Here is a 19,885-nt window from a genome sequence, read left to right on the forward strand (position 1 = left end):
AGGTACTAAAAACAGTTTTTAGTGTGTAGGCACGTCAAACAAAAGGAAAATCACATGGTTAAATGGGTTGCAGTATATTTGGTTTGAATGCTTTAAATAATTCTGTCTGAAGATTTGAATACACCACACTATGTGTAATTATGTTTCATGGGCTTTGCAGCACCCAGAATGTATGTATTTTGGTTTATTGAACCTTGAACTGTCTTGGGACACTTGATGAGATTTGCAAAGTGGAGGTTTTATGTTGTATGTCTGCCAAGCAGACATGAAGGAAGCGGCACTGGGTTTCAACCTGCATGGTTGAAGTAATTAGACGGGGCAGAGACAGCGTCCCGGCCGTGGACAGAGCAAGTACGAGATGTGAGGGGCGCTGGCATCCTAGTGCTGTGGTTATTGAAAGTAAGCGCAGGGGGGGCCAACATCCCAGTGGCGGGAGCCCTGGCTCGAGTGAATTGTTGAGGTTGCAGGAGCACCGGCACAAGTAAGCTGCTTCGGTTGCTGGAAGTGCATGGCCTGGGGGCACTGGCATCCCAGTGCCAGGGACCCCTGCTAGAGCGAACTGCTTCGGTTGCTGGAAGTGTGCGGCCTGTGGGCGCTGGCATCCCAGTGCCAGAGGCCCCAGCTAGAGTGAACTGCTGTCAGTACTGAAAATAAGTGCGAGGGGACGCTGGCATTCCGTTGCCAAGAGCCCCGACTAGATCGAACTGCTTCGGTTGCTGGAAGTGTGTGGCCTGGGGGAGCTGGCATCCTAGTGCCAGGAGCCCCGGCAAGATTGAACTGCTGTGGACACTGAAAGTAAAAGTAAGTACCTGTGGGCACTGGCATCCCGGTGCCATGGGCCCTGGCTAGAGTGAACAGCGATTGTTATGGAAAGTAAGCACTGTGGGGCATTGGCATCCCGGTACTAGGAACCCTGGCTAGGGTGAGCTGCTATGGTAACTAGGCCTGGGTAACGGATTCAATACTTTTTAGGCACAGACAGAATTGCCTAATTATTATTAAATTGTCTCGTCATTTAATACCAAATTTCAATACCTAAGGAGTAATCTCATCAGCATCAGTTAGCATGCAGCATGCTTCTACAAAGATTTTATAATGCTGCTAATTGGCTGTCTGATGTTACACGTCGTAGAGACACACAATGCACAATGCCCAGCCCTAGTGGTAACTGGAAGTTAGTGCAGGGGGGCTGACATCCCGCTGCCAGGAGCACTTGATGGAGTGAGCTGCTGTTGTTACTAGAGGTAGGCAGCAGGCGCCGGCATCAGGAGCCAGGAGTCCTGGCTAAAGAGAGCTGCTGCAGTTGCTGGATGAGGGCATATACAACAAGGGCACTGGCATCCCGGTGCTGGGAGCCAAGGGACGTCTGCTGCGGTTGCTGAATGTAGGCGGTAGGGGACGCTGGCATAGCGGTGCTAAAGTCCCCTGCTAAACTTGTCTTTGCGATCTATGTCTCATACCTATACTTAAGTATTTTAACAATAAAGTTGAACATAGTCATGAATAAAGTCCATAAACATAAGAGCAAGTTGTGATCGAAAGATCTGGGATAATTTCTTGTCATCTGGGGCCTGTTTCAGGAAGGATGTTTAACTAACTCTGAGTCTAACCCTGAACTCTGAGTTGATTTACCCTGAGATGGGAAACTCTGAGTTTTCGGTTCCAGAACAGCTGATTTGAGTTAGTTCAATCAACTCAAAGTAGGTTCACTCAGAGTTAAGCGTGTGCACCACCATATAAAAAGGCAGCATGAATGGAGCAATGATACTACGATTCACCATGGTAACAACCACAAACAAACTGGTCGGCTGAAATACTCAAGTGCACATACAGTGAGTTTGAACATATATTTCGTTATAAAAGGAACACAGCAGCTGCTGCAAAAGAGAGAGAATTTGCGTGGAAGAAAATTGCTGCAAAAGGCAAAAGTTCCAATATAGTGTACTGGTGAAATGGTATTGAACCTATAATGTATTTCATTTAGGTGCAATCCTGCGGCGAAAAAGTCCTAGGCCTACTAATCCCATTCTGAGGCTGCAGCACCATCATTAACATAATTATAATTCATAATCTTTTATTTCAAAGGGTTTACATCATTTACCTGCAATCCTGTGGAACTCCTTTTTACTGGTTTGTATCCAGGGAACACTACAAAGTAACATTCTTCTGATAGCGCTTTGCTATACAGTGGCTTTACTAATATGCTACGCATCACCAATGTTGTAAAGAAAACTGCAGTTTGCAAAAAAATGTAATGTGACTGGTGATGTAAGAGTGACGTTAGTGATATGAGGATGGATAAGGTTATGTAGGCTACATAACTGATACACTGGGAAGAAAAACGATACCGCTCAAATAGGTAGTATCTGGAAATGAAAATGCATCTGTAGTTGGGCCCTGCAAAGTAATACAGCTTCTTCATCAACGGGATCGTCAACAAAAGGAAATGCCATGTTTTGAGAAAAAAAAAACATTTTATAGTCTGCCTAATACAGTTAATTAATAAAAAAAATGTTATTCATGCAGATAAACTGTGCTAAAATGCGCCTGATACAGACTGAATGAATGAATGAGGAATGAAAGAGCGCTGTGTCAGAGGGAGGAGACTGAGAGAAACTCGAGGTTTATTGAAGAAAACCTGCTCCCGACAAGGTTAGGTTCACAGACTCAGTTACCATAGTAACTGACTCTGAGGTTAAGTTTACTTCTCTTTATCAAACGGGTTGGAGTTACCCCTCTCTCTCAGGTTTAATTAACCTCCCTTTCTGAAACAGAAAACCTAGAGTTTCTTTCATCTCAGGGTTAACAAACTCAGAGTTTTCACTAAACCTGCTTTCTGAAACAGACCCCTGCTATAGCTATGCTTGGTAGAAACTAGAATTTCTGACTTTTCCAAAGACATTGAACGTAGCTCAATAGGAAAAGAACAGTTTTCTGGGTAAACAAATCAGTACTGTAACATTGTCAAAATAGTCACCAACGCTTTGATATTTATTTATTTATTTGAAACTGTATATTTCATTATATATATATACCGTCTGTATAAATCAGCAGAGAGCAGTATCTGTGGTTTGGATCAAATAGGGTTCAGTTATAATCACAGTGGGAGCTCTGGTTCTTTGTTGCTATTTGCTGGCATACCGGGGCTGTGTGCCCCTGCTGGGGTTGCGTGCCCTTGCTGGGACTGTAGTTGTTAAAAGTGGGCAGTGGCATCCCAGTGCCGGGTGCCCCTGATTAGGCTGGCTGGTGTTGGATGCCAGGAGGGGCTGACGTCCTGTGGTTGAATGGTCTTGGTGGTGTAGGCTGCTGGTACTGATGTATTGCTGAAACTTTGGTGATTTTTGTTCTTGTTGATGATCCTTTTTGTTGTTTCTGATGCTTTTCTTTTTGCTGTCTTAGAGCTGGAGAATGTAAATGAAGTGTCTAGATAACGGGCCTCTGCTGTTGCGGGTAGGGTTGGGTACCGAAACTTGGTGCTAATATGGCACCGGTGCCTAAACGACCAGTATCTACTGGACCAAATAGCAACATGGATTTCGGTGCCTCATTTCAGTGCCAGTGAAATGCCTGCGCTTCTCTGTGATGTATCGTTATCCAACCATTAGTTAGTAGCTGGATTAAACATGGTTAAAATGCTGACAGTTAACGTTAAACGGTGTAAAGTTTGACTATATTTCACTGTAGAGGATTTGAACACCGGGACGTAACAGTCTGCAGCTGCCGTTTTGTGTTTTAAAAAAAAAAAAAAAAACGGCTAGTTAACTTATGTGTAAGTTTCCCTCATTCATGTGTTGAGCGCCAACTCAAGGAGCCATGACGGAACGACGTTAGGAGAAGCAAAATCTAGTGCCTTATTTTATTAATTAAAATATTGATATTTTGCTCCAGTGTATCGATTCTCATATCACATGAAGGACAACTATATATTGTTGTATCAATATTTTGTCCCACCCCTAATCTGTCTACTATTAGGTCAACAATTCATATTGACAGTGACTTTTTTCTTTTAGTATAGCCTAAAATACAAATGTGTGTGATTTTATATTGCATTGACTGGCTATTTATTTGCACCTGTTAACCTTAAAACCATTTTTTTTTTCAGGAACATGAATGAGTCTTTTGTATTTTAATTCAACTTGTCTCATGTGAGACATTGTTTTTTTAAACCACTTCTAAATTGAATTTACAAAAAAATGACTGTATTGTCGCTACCGTGGTATAAAATTTGATATACCGTGATAAAAGATTTTGGCCACTACAGTAATATTAGTATTAAAAAGTAATGTGAAAAAACATAAAAAAGTACGTGAGAGCTGCTAGAGCAGGTGAACAGCACATAATGCCATCTTAGATTTCAAACATTCACCACCCTCAGGAACATAAATACACAGTAGTTCACCTGGTAGATGTATATAGCCAGAGTAGCACAGTAGGCAAAGCGGTCTCCACTAGCAGCACACACATCTTTATTCCAGGGCTGACAGCCTGCTGCCAGCAAGCCCACCTGCTTCACCTTGGCCATTGTCACCTAGAGACACACAAAAACATGCAGACTCTAATTATGTTATATTTAGGAAATTTTACAAATCCAAAGATTAATCTTTTGCACAGCTTATATGTTCTGTGTATTAATATATTCTGTTTAATGTTCATTAGGTGGCTACAACTTTGCAGACAAACAAGCATTGATCTCAGATGTAAATGTATGAATGGCAGTAGTAAGCAATTGTTATGCAAATAACGTATTACTAATAACTGATCTTCCTTTCTAATGGATAGATGGAACTACAGTATACAGTTCTATTAATACCAGAGTAACACTGACAACATGTTTACATACTAGGTAGATCCACAGGTTGGAGACGATAAGATGATTAAAGAGACAGAGACGTGTTGAGAGGATTGAATTAATCTGTGCTGTGATTGGCTAAGACTACTGCGTATTCAATGAGTGAATACTATTACTGTGAGGAACTGATTAGTGACTCAACATACAGTATGTCTGAATGGGACTGTACGCATTGTAACAACTATACGTCCTCAAACCAAGAGTCTTAAAAAGACTCCTGCAGGAAATATTGTTTCTTATGTATTATTAATCCGCAAAAGGATCTTTGTTTAACCAATTCTTTTGTATATATATATTTATAATCTACTGCATGCGTACCTCGGCTAACTATGAATGAACTGTTTATTATGGTGGGGTTGATACATAAGCGCAGGAAGTAGCAGCACCCCCTGTTGGCGGCAGCACCCCTTGTTGGCAAACTGCGATCAAGCCCGTATTACCCAATGGGCATTAATCATTATGGTGATAATTATCAAATCAAAATAAAATAAAAGTTGTTTAATGTAATGATTGGGAGAATGCACTGTGTAGATTGGCTAAAGATAAAGTGGGTGGGCATAGAGCAGGTTGTTTACATCGCACTGATCCAAGATCAGCTTTCTAAGAACGCGTTGAGATTGAAAGAGTGGAATTAATTTGTAACTGATCCCCGGTCAGATTGGGTTGTATCAGCGAGTGAAAGTGTGGAAAACGGAGAGAAAGAAGCGGCACCTATAAAAATGTCCCGCGAATAAATAGCTTTTTAAAAAGAGCTGGGAATGACGAAGAGGAGGATGTCGAGGAGCTAGCCAACATTAGCTTGGAAGAATCGCTGCCTTCTACCAGTTACACTCAGCCACAGCTAACGGTGGCTAACGTTCACTTTAGCGAAGTTGTTGTGGAAAAAGACAGAGATGAGGCCGGTCATCAGCATTACAGAACAAGGTAATGGCCCCTCAGGTACCATCATCTCTGAAGACCCTGCACTACGGGGACCGATTACAGAGACCGTCCGGGAGGAAGTTATACACAGAGGGATATTAGCCTTTCAGAATCGGCGGCTAAATGTCCAGCATCTCGGAGGGGGGACAAGGCTGGCGGCAGAAAGACCCACTCTCTCGCTAACGAGGCACTGACCCGACACCTTCACAACGGTGAAACGGTACCACGGGAGTGGATTCTATATTCACTGCCCACCGGAGACATTTGTTGTGTTGCCTGTAAAGTGCTCCCAACACACAGCAACACATGTGTAGTAGGGTTTAGCGAGCTGCTGAGGGAGCTGGACTTTGAGGATTTGATCTGCGACTTTGCAAAGAAAAAGACAAGAAATTAGAACTTCTAAAGGTAAGAGCTATTATGCTATCTGTAAATTGAGTAGGTTAATATAATCTGTTGTGACCGTGTGACCAGATAATGTACATATTTTGTTTAGTTTATTGAAATGCCATGCATATCAGACGTATTGCATCATAATTTTGTGATGTTGCTATAGGCCTGTGTGAGACTTAGTTGTCAAGTGCAGTAGCCTATATGTTGGCTTTTGCAGTTTGTGAAGTAGCAGCTGACTAAGTGACTGTTATTTTGCAACCTGCACTCAGCTGTGTTGTGTGATGGCATTGTTGTATCTTCAGTCAATCACGTTTCAGAATTACTATTGTGCTTTCTGCTTGGGTAATTTTTAGTGAATTTGGGCAGCACGGCCTGGACTGATAGGCTGATCAAAGACAGGTGTGAAAGACCATACCTGGAGTAATGAACTGATGGAAGACAGGCAAGAACCGGGAAGCAGTGAAAAAGGGGCAAATGAGAAACACCGGGGGACACACACAGGAGAGGGCAGTAAAAGAGGGAGGAAGTGAGCAGCAAGGGCAGGAGTGGTAAATTGGGGGCCTCCGGTGGCGTAGGACTGGTGGACGGATAGGACCGAGGATAAGACTGGAGGTGAGGCTAGAAGCGAGGACGGTCGAGATTTGCGAGGCCTGTGGAGACGCTCTATGGGCGTGCAGGAGGATGTTATGCACTGAGACGTGTGGTCGACAGCGGAACGGAAACCAGGAAGAAAGGGAAGACGGTCAGACAGCGAGGGATAGTCCACCCCCACCACGGAGCGAGGGGGACCGAAAGACAGGACAGCAACATGGCCACAGGGAGAAGGAACACGGATGAAGAGGCAGGAACACGGAGCAGAAACAGACTGACGGAGAGGACAGTAGAGACGCAGGCACATTGGAAAGCAGAGGACACAGAGATGAGCATACAGGCTGGCGCATCAACAGCCGTGACGAACTGAAGGAAGTGCAGGCGAACAAGTGGTGGTGCAGATCGGGACACATTGACAGAGGCCGAAGCAGCAGGGGGATGCAACCACCTGAATGAAGGATTCAACACATGTGTACAGATAAGTAAAGGAGCTACCCGCTCCGGGCGTATGGAAAAGAACTGTTCTTGTGTGTTATGCTTGACTAAGAGTTGTCCTTATTCCCCCCAGTGCCTCCAGTGTGGGTATCGCAACGCGGAGTGGGGTAGGGGAAGAGAAGCCCAGGCTACCCCCGACGGAATTGGCCGCCCCTCTCGTGACCTGCTTATTGAACAGACTATGTCACATGGACTTGGAAATTGTGGCGGAAGCTCGGAATGACATCGTCTGCCTTTTTTTTTAATTACCTTTTTTAATCCGGAGAACTGTTTTTATCTTCTCTTTTACCCAGTTTTTAAATAAAGTGTTAAATTAAGTATTGACGTGGTTCTGGTCCATTACTGTCAGTGGAACAATTGCTGGTATATTTTAAACAACCTGACACATCAGCTCACTGTGTGTCATAAACTTAACATACCTTCATCATTGAATAGCTGGTCTAGAGTATAAATACCTCTGTCACTCCACTGGTTATACACAAAAGGTTTGTTACCAGACATTAAGTGTATGTTGTGCCAAATTGGGGTGTTCAAATGTCACTTATTGGTGTAGTTGCTCCTCCACCTGTTTAAAGGTGGTCAATGTGTTGGTGATAATAGGGCCATAGGCTAGGATACACTTTTTTTGGACACACCTGTAAAGGCAAGGTCTTGCAGTCTAAAGACATCCAGTGAGGTTTTGCTCTATTTCTCTCCATGGGACTGTAGATGAGGGGTCCATCCACACTCTGAGGGCCCGTAGCTGAAAGGCTCTGTGGTACACTTTAAGGTTGGGGAGGGCCAGGCCTCCCATGTTTGTGGTACGTTGCAGGGTAGAGTATTTTAGCCTAGGTTGTTTATTATTCCAAATATACTGTCAAATTACGGTATCAAGTTTCTTCCAGAAATTTATTGGTAGGGGTAAGAGGATCATTGTACTTAAGAAATTCACACAAGGAACTATTTTCATTTTAACAAGAGCAATCCTGGACCGTAGCGATGCTGGCAGTGCAGACCAATTGGCCAGATCCCTTTGAACACTACTTAGTATAATTTCATAGTTGTCCTGGACAACTCGCTGTAGCAATGCGTGAATGGTGATGCCCAAATATGTAATTTTGCTTTGGGTTGGTATTGTATTAATGTACTAATAGCTGATGTTTGTGACATTACATATTTTATTCTGCCTTGTGGCCCGGGCTAACGGTTCAAAAGAGATCGCAAATAGCATGGGAGATAACGGGCATCCCTGTCTCGAGCCCCGTGCGATGGGGAATGGCTGTGAATGCAAGCCATTGGCCGTGGGATTTCCATATAAAGTACATACCATGTCAAGGAATTTGGCTCCCAAACCATGCCTCTCCATTACTTGCCACAAGTAGTTCCACTCTAGGCAGTCAAAAGCCTTTTCTGCAGCTTGACGCTTTGGTATAAACCCTGATTGGAAAGCTTAATATCAGTCCCAATGAGGCTGATGGGCCTGTAGTTCGAGCACTCCATAGGATCTTTGCCCTTTTTGTGTATGACCGAAATTAGTTCAACGTTGGTTTGTTGATGAAAGGTGCCCCTCTCTATGGCAGAGGTTAAAGTTTGTAAAATGATAGGTCCTAGTGTGTCAAAGTACTGTAGTAAAAAAGTTCTGATGGAATTCCATTCAACCCCAGTGTTTTCCCTTTCTTAGCTGTTTTTAACGCTGATTTGAGGTCCTGTAAGGGCCGTGACACACCAGTCCGATCATCGGCCGTTGGACAGTCTGGCAAGGTCGGTGACTCGAGTCTGTTCGGTGTGTCCCTTGCTGTCGTCAGTCTGGGGGCCTGTCGGCTAATGATTTTGGCCGACCTGACATGTTCCGTCGGAGGCAGGGCAGTCGAGACCCATCTGGAAATGGCAAGCGGAATAAGCCTGACTAGAGTCTCTCAAAATCTGACGAAAATCTTTTAAACTGACCTTTGTTGAGCTGAAATGAAGACAGATTTAGCAAATGCATGGCCTATTTCTCAATTAAAATGTTTTCAGAAACATGTTTCAGTGAACTATTTTAGTACAATATGAGATCGTATTCTGAACGAGCCGCCATGTCAGTCTGGCTTTGAATTTCCGGAGAAAACAAACCCATGTGACGCGTTCATCCAATCAGCTGCCGGTTTTAATTTCTTGGGCAACAATACAGAGTAGCGCCGCCTGCTGCTATGGAGACGTATTACGTTTCTCAAGTCGGTGTCGCCTCAGTGTGTTCCAAGGCAGTTTTTTGGACCTTGGGGACCCTACTGATCATTCCGACTGGCTTTTCTGTCGACGGCCGGCCATCTGGTTGGCGTGTCTCAGCTATAACGTAATAGGTTGACCCAGTTCTTCTGCCTCCTCTGAGTCGAGAAAAGGCAGGTTTAGCTCTTTCAGGAACTTTTGGCACTGTGTCGGATCTGGATTGAAGGAGGACTCATACAACTTTGAATAAAAGGATTGGAAAGTGGCAGTGATATCTTTAGGTTCGTTGAGATACCTCGGTCCGTGCGGATGCTGTTGATAGCAGCTCTGGACTTGCTTTGTTTTAATTTCAGAGCTTTCGTGTGGAACATTGCCTTAAGTTCACTGGAGCACAAAACATAATCAATGCAGGAGTGGGTGAGGTGACATGTGGAAAAAAAAGGTGTAATCCTTGCTAGTAGGATTGTGGATCCTCCATATGGTAAGATGGTGGGATTCCACAACTGCATCGAACATGTCCGATATGTGTTTTGGGGCTTTTGTGTGGTTGATCTATCCTGATTTAAATCTAGTACTCTAGCATTCATGTCTCCCCCTATAATTAGTGAATATTCATTGAGAGAGAGCAATTCATTGGTTAGGAAAAGCTTTCATCATATGTAGCCGGTGCGTATACCAAAACAAAGGCTATTTTCCTACTCCTTATCGTAGTACATATATATGATATCCTGCCTGTTTGAGTGCGCATTTCCATGACAGCAACATAATGGAGCCCTTGGTTTTGGTGTCGTCACTAGATGAAGCAGTAACTTTAAAATATTTATTTTGTAGACGATTTACATCTCTTTTACGTAAATGTGATTCTTGAATAAGCGCCATATCTATGTTGTTCCTTCTTAAATAGTCCAGGAATTTAGCTTGTTTGATCGGTCCGTTTAGCCCCCTGATGTTAACAGAAAGGATTTAAAGTCAGCCATCTTCAAAATGTACACGTATACGTGTCTTGAGTTCTCTACTATTCACTGCCACTGTTGAGAACTTTAAACAACACACTGGTTTACAACAGTTTAGAAGAAGAATATAAATATTTTCTTTTAGCCTCTTTCACAGTGGATTGGTAATGACGCCAGCAATCCCTCAATATTTGAAAAGACACTTGCAATTTGGAACATGACCGGATTCGCAATTCGCTCAGCTCTTGTCTGACCTGATCCTGCAGATTGTTTCATTCAGTCAAGGCTCTGATTTGGGTTTCTGCTGCCTGGTCTTTAATGGAGTTGCAATGTCTATAGTAGTTCAATAAGTGTCGAGAAACCATAAGTTAAGAGCCTCTGTATCCTCACACACAGACTCGGGAATGACGCAGATCTGGCTGAAAACTGAGCAAGGGGAGCAGCAGTGGAAGGGTTAATAACTCGCCATCTGCGAACAGCGGCACGAGGTTTAAAGGAACACGCCGACTTATTGGGAATTTAGCTTATTCACTGTAACCCCCAGAGTTAGACAAGTCGATACATACCATTCTCATCTCTGTGCGTGCTGTAATGCTGTCTGACGGCTCCAGCAGCTTTAGGCCAGCACAGAACATGCAGGTGACTGGTTTCAGTAATCCTACCGCTCCGAATAAGTGACAAAATAACGCCAACATGTTCCTATTTACATGTTGTAATTTATAGAGTCACAGCGTGTACAAAAACAACGTAACATGAGACACAGCCGTCTTCTAACTGTAAACAAACCGGGAACTATATTCTCAGGCGGAACAATATAGTACTTGGGCGGAGTGATATGCTCACAGCAAACCTGTCTGAGAATATAGTTCCCGGTTTGTTTACTGTTAGAAGATGGCTGTGTCTCATGTTACGTTGTTTTTTGTATAAGCGGAGAAATCAGGCCAATTACAAAAGCTGGTCAGTCTGACGTGGTGTTCCCTGAGCTTATTACTATTCATGAGCTCGCCCAGTTGTGCTTGGTAAAGGATGCTGATAGCCAGGCTCTCATTGGCTAGCTGTTAGCCAATCAGAGTCAAGCAGCTTAGCTTGTTGAATATTAATGAGAACTGGCACAAATCGAGCTGAGTCTTCCCACAGGCTTTCTATACAACGCTAGAATGGCTTGAAACAAGGTAACCCAGGCATTTTTTCCACAAAAATTTTTACAGAGTCCATGGTAGAACTTCAGACATTAGCACAAAGTAATGAAATACGTGTGAGGGCACCTTTAAAGATGATGGTCAAGATATCGTGGTTGAGTTGGTCATGACATATTTTAGCAGATACAGTTGGGCATTAGAGGTAGTACCAAGTGTGTGTGTGTGTGTGTGTGTGTGTGTGTGTGTGTGTGTGTGTGTGTTAGAACAATGGCAGATTTAGTAATTTGGGGGCCCAAGGCGAACACTGCCCCTATTCCCTCTTCGCCCTGCCCATCTGTTGTTCTCCACCTTTTTCCAATCCTTATTTATCTAATAAAGTCCTAGTAACTTCTTTTGACACAGCAATTGTCTAGAACTCCATCTGTAAACCACAGCAGAACATATTACCAGTTTAACAAATGCACTCACTAAAATCTTTTCATAAACAATATAATCTCTGTACAAAAAGAATGTACTTCATTGCCCATTAACATGGCAGATCTTCCATGTCATTGGTTGTCATTAATTACCTTGGTTTTCCAGCAGGACCTCTGATAGAGGTTGATGATGGGCTTCTATCTTGTTATACTAAAGTGAGAAGATACCACACAAGCATATAGAAGGTCAATTATGGAGTTGCAAAAATAACAACCAAATACACTGTTAAAATTATTACCATTTCTCTTTTTCCCCCATCTTTCTTTTCTTCTCCTCCTCTTCATCCCTGTTTTCTTTCTCTCCTTTGAATGTTTTTATTTTCATGTCTTTCTTTTCCTCTCCTCTTCATCCCTGTTTTCTTTTTATCTCCCTTGAATGTTTTTATTTTCATGTTTATCTCTTCCTCTCCTCCTTTGTCTCTGTTTTCTCTTCATTGTGTATGGCTGGGAGGCATAGTTTTTTTTAGATTATAGTCATACTAAAGTCTATCTTTTTAGAAGGACATGATTAATTATTGAAGAGTAAAAAATAAGTTTGCTAGTTGAAATATATCAACAATTAGTTGAATAGCAAGAAAATGTTGTGCGGACATTCCCTGATAATAAATCCTAATGACTTTAGTGATTAATTTCGTCAGACGAGACGAGACTAAATATGTACGTAAACAACCTTTTTTTCCATGACTAAGACGAGACGATGACGAGACTGCGCCAATGTCCAAAAACGCTGACTAAGACTAAATTAACATGCATTATTGTTGACGAAAAAGACGAGACTAAAATTTTTGCATTAAATAAAAACTAAGATAAAATCTCTCTTCATTTTTGTCTACAATTGTCTCTACTTATCATGAGATAAAATATTCAGCTGTTACTAGGGTTGGGTACTGAGACCTGGTGCTAATACGGCACCGACCGGACCGAATAGCAACGTGGATTTTGGTGCCAAAAGTTTGTCTGTATTTCACTGTGTAGGATTCCAACAGGGGGACGTACGACAGTCTGCAGCTTCGCCTCGCCTCGCCAGGTTCGTGCTGCATTCAATGTTATTGTAAAATACATATTATATTATTATATTATGTTATATAATTTTTATATAACTATTTGACTGAAATGGTTATCAGAAATAATCTCAAAATAATTTGTTATTTAAAAAAAGACTAAAATGTTTTGACAAAAACTTGACTAAGATATATTGAGTTCTCTTTTGACTAAAACTAGACTAAAATGACAAGACTTTTAGTTGACGAAAACTTGACTAACAAAAAAAGATATGTGAATGACTAAATATGACTAAAACTAACCAAGACCAAGACTAAGACTAAATTAAAAATAGGTGACAAAATTAATACTACCCTGACTTTTCTTCTAGTGGTACCACAAGGTTCACATTTGTGTTTTGGACTATTGGATTGTTTGTCATGAAATTTGGTACACACATTCATGCCCCCCTCAGAATAATTTCTAATTGATCCCTTAACTTTTGATCAGCGGCATCATGAAGTCAACATTTAAATGTGTCTAATACTTTGGTTTATGACCAAATACCTGCACTACTGACCTAATAACGTTCCCATCAGCCTCAGCTGTACTTAATTGTAGTGCTCAATGGCTAATGGTATAATGCTAACACTCTGACCTAGGATAGTGAACATGGTAAACAAAGCATTGGCATTAGGGAGAAACACCCCTGCAAACCAGGTCAAAAGTGTATTCATCACTGAGTATGCAGAATACTCAACCCTAACTTTAGCTTCTCTATCAAACAAGGTGCCTTGTAATAAATTCAGTAATGCTGTTTGAATAAACTCTGCCTATTATGTTCCCCCTTTGGCACATTTCTATGCCACTATTCCAATATACATGTACACTTGGAGGTAGACTGCGATACTGTAGTCTATTGTACATGTGGAGTCTGTTATGTAACACATTGTAAGATAAATATATGTGTTAGTTACTTTATAGTTTAACTATTTAGATCAAAGTTATTGCAGGAGTTAGCATGAAAGCCTTATTTTTTATTATTATTTTTTATCACATTGTGTGTGTGCTCTGAGTGTTTATATGTTAGTTAATTTTATAATATAATGTAGGAGATTATTGTGAAGTGAATCTCAGTTTCCGTGCTCTATAGGCTATATATATTTAATCACCTCGTGATTGAATGAACGCTTCATGTCTGTACTTGTAACATTGGTAACGGCTACAGCTAATATTATTGTGCATTGTAAGTGTGGGAAACCAGCTGATATGTGCATACGGTCATGTGACCGGTTGCCAATCAGGAAGTGGTAAAAAGCTCACCAGGTGTAGTCATTAGTCCCCTTGCCTCTCACTGAGCGCACTGCAATTGTGTGGATTCTCCTGATTCTACAGGTATGAAAATGTTTGGCTGCGGTAATTTAGGGAGCAAGTACAGCTAAGGTTGATTTTTGAGTTTGGTCCCACTAGGTTAATAGCCAGGTACAAGTTCCTGTCCTTCACGGAGTGACGGTAATGCCTATCAGCTGTTTTAGCCATGTGGTAACAATTAATATTTCAGCTAAATGTTACCTTTTTAATTTTTGTGTTGCTTATGCCACCACAAGCCATGCGCTACTTTTATAGAATGTTTTTCAACTTGTAGTTTCTTTGTATGTTTCAGTTTACCACTGACAAATGAGCTGCTGTGGCTGTAGAGTTCCGGAAAATACTCCTCCTCCCGCATTAACTGTGCTATAGGAGTTTGTGTCCTTGCAAAGTAGGCTTATATTTTTCCTATATTTTACTATTAATGTGCTAATAAATTATTTGCAAGACACTTTGTGACTGGCCACTAATGTATGTTTGTTTTCTTAAAGGGGGACCAGTCCAGTCACTGTTTTCTACGGTTATTTTACCATTTTGTTTCTTTTTGGTTATTTTCCTTGGTTGATTATTTTCTTGTGATTTCATTTACAAGTGGTCTTGAGATATACTTTTTATGAAAGTTTTGACATAGGTTTCTCTCCTCAATTTATGTATTACAGCTTGATCCTGTACAAGGCTGGGTCCGTGTCGACACACTGCCTCCTCCTGGTGAGACTGCCCTGGGTGACACTGTGTTACGGTGTGTATGTAGCCTTGACACTGTAGATTTTGTAGTGACTTGCATGATATTTTGTAGTGACTTGCATGATCTTTTGTAGTGAATCGTGTAGAAATAAGCGTGTAGTGCATGTCCTTGTCGGTGCTGGGCCTTCTGTCTCCTGTTTCTGTCTCCCGCAGTCGTCTCCCGGAGTGGTGTGCGCGTGCCGACCCGACCTTCCTACTTTGAGGAGAGTAAGACCACATGTATCTGCCATCTAATTTATTGTTTTATTATTCTGTCAAATTGCCATTTTAATTGGAAATCTTTTAAACTCTTTGTAATAAACCAAACTTATTTTTGTACAATATTTGCCTCCTGTAAATTGTCCCTGTCAGCGGAAAACCAGAGTTGGTCACACAACATACTAATTAATATAGTAAGGGTTCAAAGGGTTCCTCCTAACCCTCAATAGGAGGTGGCGTGGTCAGGTTTGAAAGGTTTTATGTTGCTCCGGCACTACATAAGTTTATAGCCGCTGTTTTTAGTTCAGTTAGTAATTATATTAACCACTGTTGATTAATATAATATTCATAACTAATTATTATAGCTCTCTAATCATTGGCATCATTACACTACAGCTTATATTGATATTCTTTATTGTATTTTCTCTTTATTTCTTGTAGACCATAAACTGCAACAGCAACTCAAATAAAGCTCTTTTAACCATATACTCTCCTCTGGAGCCTGATTCTTTGACAGGAGTCAAGTCCATATCTGCTGCCTCAACCAGTTTAATTGTGGGAGGTCAGACCCTCCGTTTCAACACTGATCTTAATTATTGAATATTTTATTAATAATATCTTTATTTCAGACTCGCAAGTAGGTCCATATCAAGAGAGATGTAAAAGAAATGCAAAATACAATAAATCTGTCATTTTAAGGATTTGTGTGCTAGCTGTCATGCCAGTGTTTTCTGAGTTTAGACAGAGAATCGAACGCAGTATTAAATTAATGACCACATGTTACCATGAGATCTTACAGTAACTACTTTTCTAATTAATGAGTTTTCCTCGCTGATTGTAAATGTTGTGAAGGATTGTAAAGGAGAATTAGGCTTCTTGTGTGTTTTAGCCCACACAGTTTGTAAATAGCAATTTATTTTTTTAAAACAAGCCTATTCCTGACTGACAAGACTAGCAATAGAAAATTTAACAATTGGTAAATATGAATTACAGACAACTTCATCAACATTAAATATATTTTATGTAGATATAAATACAAATGTATCAAAAATCAAATTCGGCCCCAAAGGAGCCCACTGAACAGCAGTGCTCAAAGTAGGCTACATACTGTACACATACAGTGGATTGCAGAACTTGAGCCTGAAATTTATCTGTCACTATTTCCATGCAACAAGTGTTTTATTATTAATATATAATAAGAAAATTTAGCTAACATCAACACTAGTCTTTTGGTTTTCATATTTAACATGTACCTTGGCCTCTTGTGCTCTGCGGAGATCTGCTCTACAGTCTTCTATTGGTTTAATTTTTCCGTTGAAACACACGAGCAGAGGATATTAATGATCGTGTCATCACACTCATAATTCTGCAGCAGCGGCAGGCACGTGCACACATAGACATCAAAAGGGGCTTGAGCATCTGCCCTTTTTCTTCATTGAAAGTGCCCTTTTTTATTAGCATAATGAATATAGCCTATATATTCCTGTTTGCACACAGCTTCCCTGTCAAACCAATGTATTTATTGAATAAAAAAATATAAATATCAGATTGGCTGATTAGACTTTCTCGAGCCCTCTCTCTCTTGCTCCGCGATGCATCTCCTGGGCAGCAGTGCGCGCTGCACACACACACACACACGTATGGAGGTGAGTGGTTATGAACAAAAGACTAAGCAGCCAGTGTCTCGAGTTTACAGCTAATTAGCCAAAAGACAAAACTTCTGTCTCGCTAACTTGCATGAGCTACTAGCTTATGTACAGTGGCAGATCTAGAAATTTTTACATGGGGTGGCAAAGGGGCAGCGACAGATCTTGGCAGGATGGCAGGGGAAGATGGTACATGGGAACCCCCATATGTAAACGCACAGCTATGCCCTACTATGCACCGCAACACCCTGCTACGCCCTGAACTGCTACAACTATTATTTCTATTTATAGTTCCATTATCTTTGTTGTTACTATAATTGCCACCGTTAATCATACCAACTGCTACAATTATTATGAATCATAATTCTCTGTATCTGTATGTATCCGTCTCTGTGTCCCAACCAGGGACGGACTGGGACCGAAAATCGGCCCTGGCATTTTGGCCCAGACCTGCCCACCAAATAAGATCACAAGTACCACCCATCCTTGTGCTCCCCTGAATATGTATACCAACTCCTACTCCTTAAAACTACTAACGCCATGTAATGAGTAAGCAAGAATCAGTGAGAGTTGACACATTAAATACTTCAAAAAAGTGCCATTTATTAATATACTCCTCCTTTTTTAAGATTATTTTTTGGGGCACTTTTAGGCCTTTATTGACAGGACAGCTGAAGAAATTAAAGGGGCAAATGACATGCAGCAAAGGGAAGCAGGTCGGAGTCGAACCCCGGCCCGCTGCATCGAGGAGCGAACCTCTACATATGAGCCCCCACTCTACCAACTGAACTATGCAGGCACCCCCAAACTACATTATTGATTACTAGTTGTAATCAATAATGTAATATTATAATATCACTGTCTCTGAATTGTAATGCTTTACACTACTTTTGCGTTACTTTTGAGTTACTTTCACCAAAATAAAAGCGGAAGTATGACTTGGCAGGTAGCTTGTGAATTTCACCACGGGATCAACAAAGTCTCATCTTTATCCACTATATACCATATCATAATTTATTCATATTATTTTGCATTATTAATCTGAATCTGCAAAGTAACTAAAGCTATAAAATAAATATTTAAGTAAATCGTACAATAGCTTACTTGACTCTGAATTGTGGTGGACTAGAAGTAGGAGAAAATGAAAATAATCCACCTTACAAGTGAATCAAAGTAGCCTACGGTATAGTTACTTTCCACCACTGATAAAATGTAATGATATTACGTGTAGCAAGACTAAATAATTCCCAACATATTGTTATCTGTCAGTTGCTTGGGCACATTGCTGTCAGCACTGACAGGACACAGATGTTCCTAGCCTACAGTCTCTGGTTCTGGCTCTGACCACGGGAACAGTGACGGGACAGCTCGCTTCAAGGCAGCGTAAACAACTCCGGAAAATAATGTCCATGTTGCAAATGTATCCGTCTCTGCAGTCATTTCAACCACGGAATACAGCAACAGGAAATAACACTCACGGACACTTTTTTTCTGTGTCAAAATGTTTTGCGTTGTTGGTGAAGTCTTTAAAAAAAAAAAAACGCCACTAAATGTCGGGTTAAAATGCGTTGTAACTCGCATTACTCAGATTGTAACGGGTATAATATTATTAATTTATTAGTGATGCGTTATATTACTGCGTTAAGGCAAAAAGGAATACATTAGTTTAATTGCGTTACTTTTGTAACGCGTTGCTTCCATCAATGGTTGTTGTGTTATCATGAACAGTTTGTCCACCACTTGTTTTTGGCTCAGTTTTATCAAGGGGCAAAGTGTTTTAAGGGGAGTTCTGCTTACCGCAGGTTCTACGCTCACTCCCTCATCTCTGTCCCTCTCCTCCTGAGTCTCCTCTTCACTGTGCATGCCACTGCCGCCGACACGACACCGACACCACCACCACCACCACCACTATCATCAGCCAAGGGAGCTGATGAAGGTCCTGCTACTGCCGAAAACATGTCTGTCAATTTGACACATTTGGCAGCGTCTGCGCATCACGCGCTGTGCGTAGGGCAGCAAGTGCTGAGGGGGCACCAAAAATAGCCTAATGAAAAATCATCATAGTCTTAATAATTATAATGCCGATATTATTTCAGTATAGAAATATTAGGTACCTTTTAGGCATGTATATCACAAAACAGTGATTGTGCTGGGCCCTAAACACCTCCGAAAGTCATTATCCAAATATAGTTACTCTGGATGGTATTGCCCTGGCCTCCAGCACTACTGTCAGAAATCTAAGAGTTATTTTTGATCAGGATATATCCTTTAACAGCCACTTAAAACAAACCTCAAGAACAGCCTTTTTTCACCTTCGTAACATTGCCAAAATTAGGAACATCCTATTTCAAAACAATGCTGAAAAACTAGTCCATGCATTCATTACTTCCAGGCTGGACTATTGTAATTCCTTACTATCAGGATGCTTAAATAAAACCCTTAAGACTCTCCAGCTGATCCAGAATGCTGCAGCGCGTGTTCTGACAAGAACTAAGAAAAGAGATCATATTTCTCCTGTATTAGTTTCTCTGCATTGGCTTCCTGTAAAGTCCAGGATTGAATTTAAAATCCTTCTCCTGACCTACAAAGCTCTAAATGGTCAAGCACCATCATATCTAGAAGAGCTCTTAGTACCTTATTGCCCCACTAGAGCACTGCGCTCCCAGAATGCAGAGTTACTTGTGGTTCCTAGAGTCTCTAAAAGTAGAATGGGAGCCAGAGCCTTCAGCTACCAGGCTCCTCTCCTGTGGAACCAGCTTCCAGTCTGGGTTTGGGGGGCAGACACCGTCACCACATTTAAGAGTAAACGTAAAACTCTCCTCTTCAATAAAGCTTATAGTTAGGGAGTGAGGAGTTGCAGCATCCATGTGTGCTTCCATGTTCCAGAAATGCTTGTTACTAACCTAGCTCTGGGGAGCTTATTCCCCGGAGTCCATATGTTTTCTTTTCG

At 41.4% G+C, this 19,885-nt stretch overlaps 1 protein-coding gene across 5 annotated transcripts in view; it reads right to left on the reverse strand.

The window, feature by feature from the left end:
• Window positions 1-19,885, reverse strand: part of wdr17 (WD repeat domain 17) — a 168,042-nt gene that overhangs the window by 123,217 nt on the left and 24,940 nt on the right. For 4 of the 5 annotated variants that reach the window (XR_003694233.1, XM_028596948.1, XM_028596969.1 and 1 more), the window contains exons 2-3: window positions 12,092-12,149; window positions 4,400-4,528 (exon numbers count right to left, since the gene is read on the reverse strand). Coding sequence is in view for 4 of the 5 variants with exons in the window: in XM_028596948.1 (XP_028452749.1) it covers window positions 4,400-4,522 (123 nt within the window). In the remaining variant the exon portion in view is untranslated. The remainder of the gene's footprint in view (window positions 1-4,399; window positions 4,529-12,091; window positions 12,150-19,885) is intronic. The other variant, XM_028596955.1, reaches the window with a different exon arrangement.

The sequence above is a fragment of the Perca flavescens genome, chromosome 2 (assembly GCF_004354835.1).
Source record: "Perca flavescens isolate YP-PL-M2 chromosome 2, PFLA_1.0, whole genome shotgun sequence".
Classification (NCBI taxonomy): domain Eukaryota; kingdom Metazoa; phylum Chordata; class Actinopteri; order Perciformes; family Percidae; genus Perca; species Perca flavescens.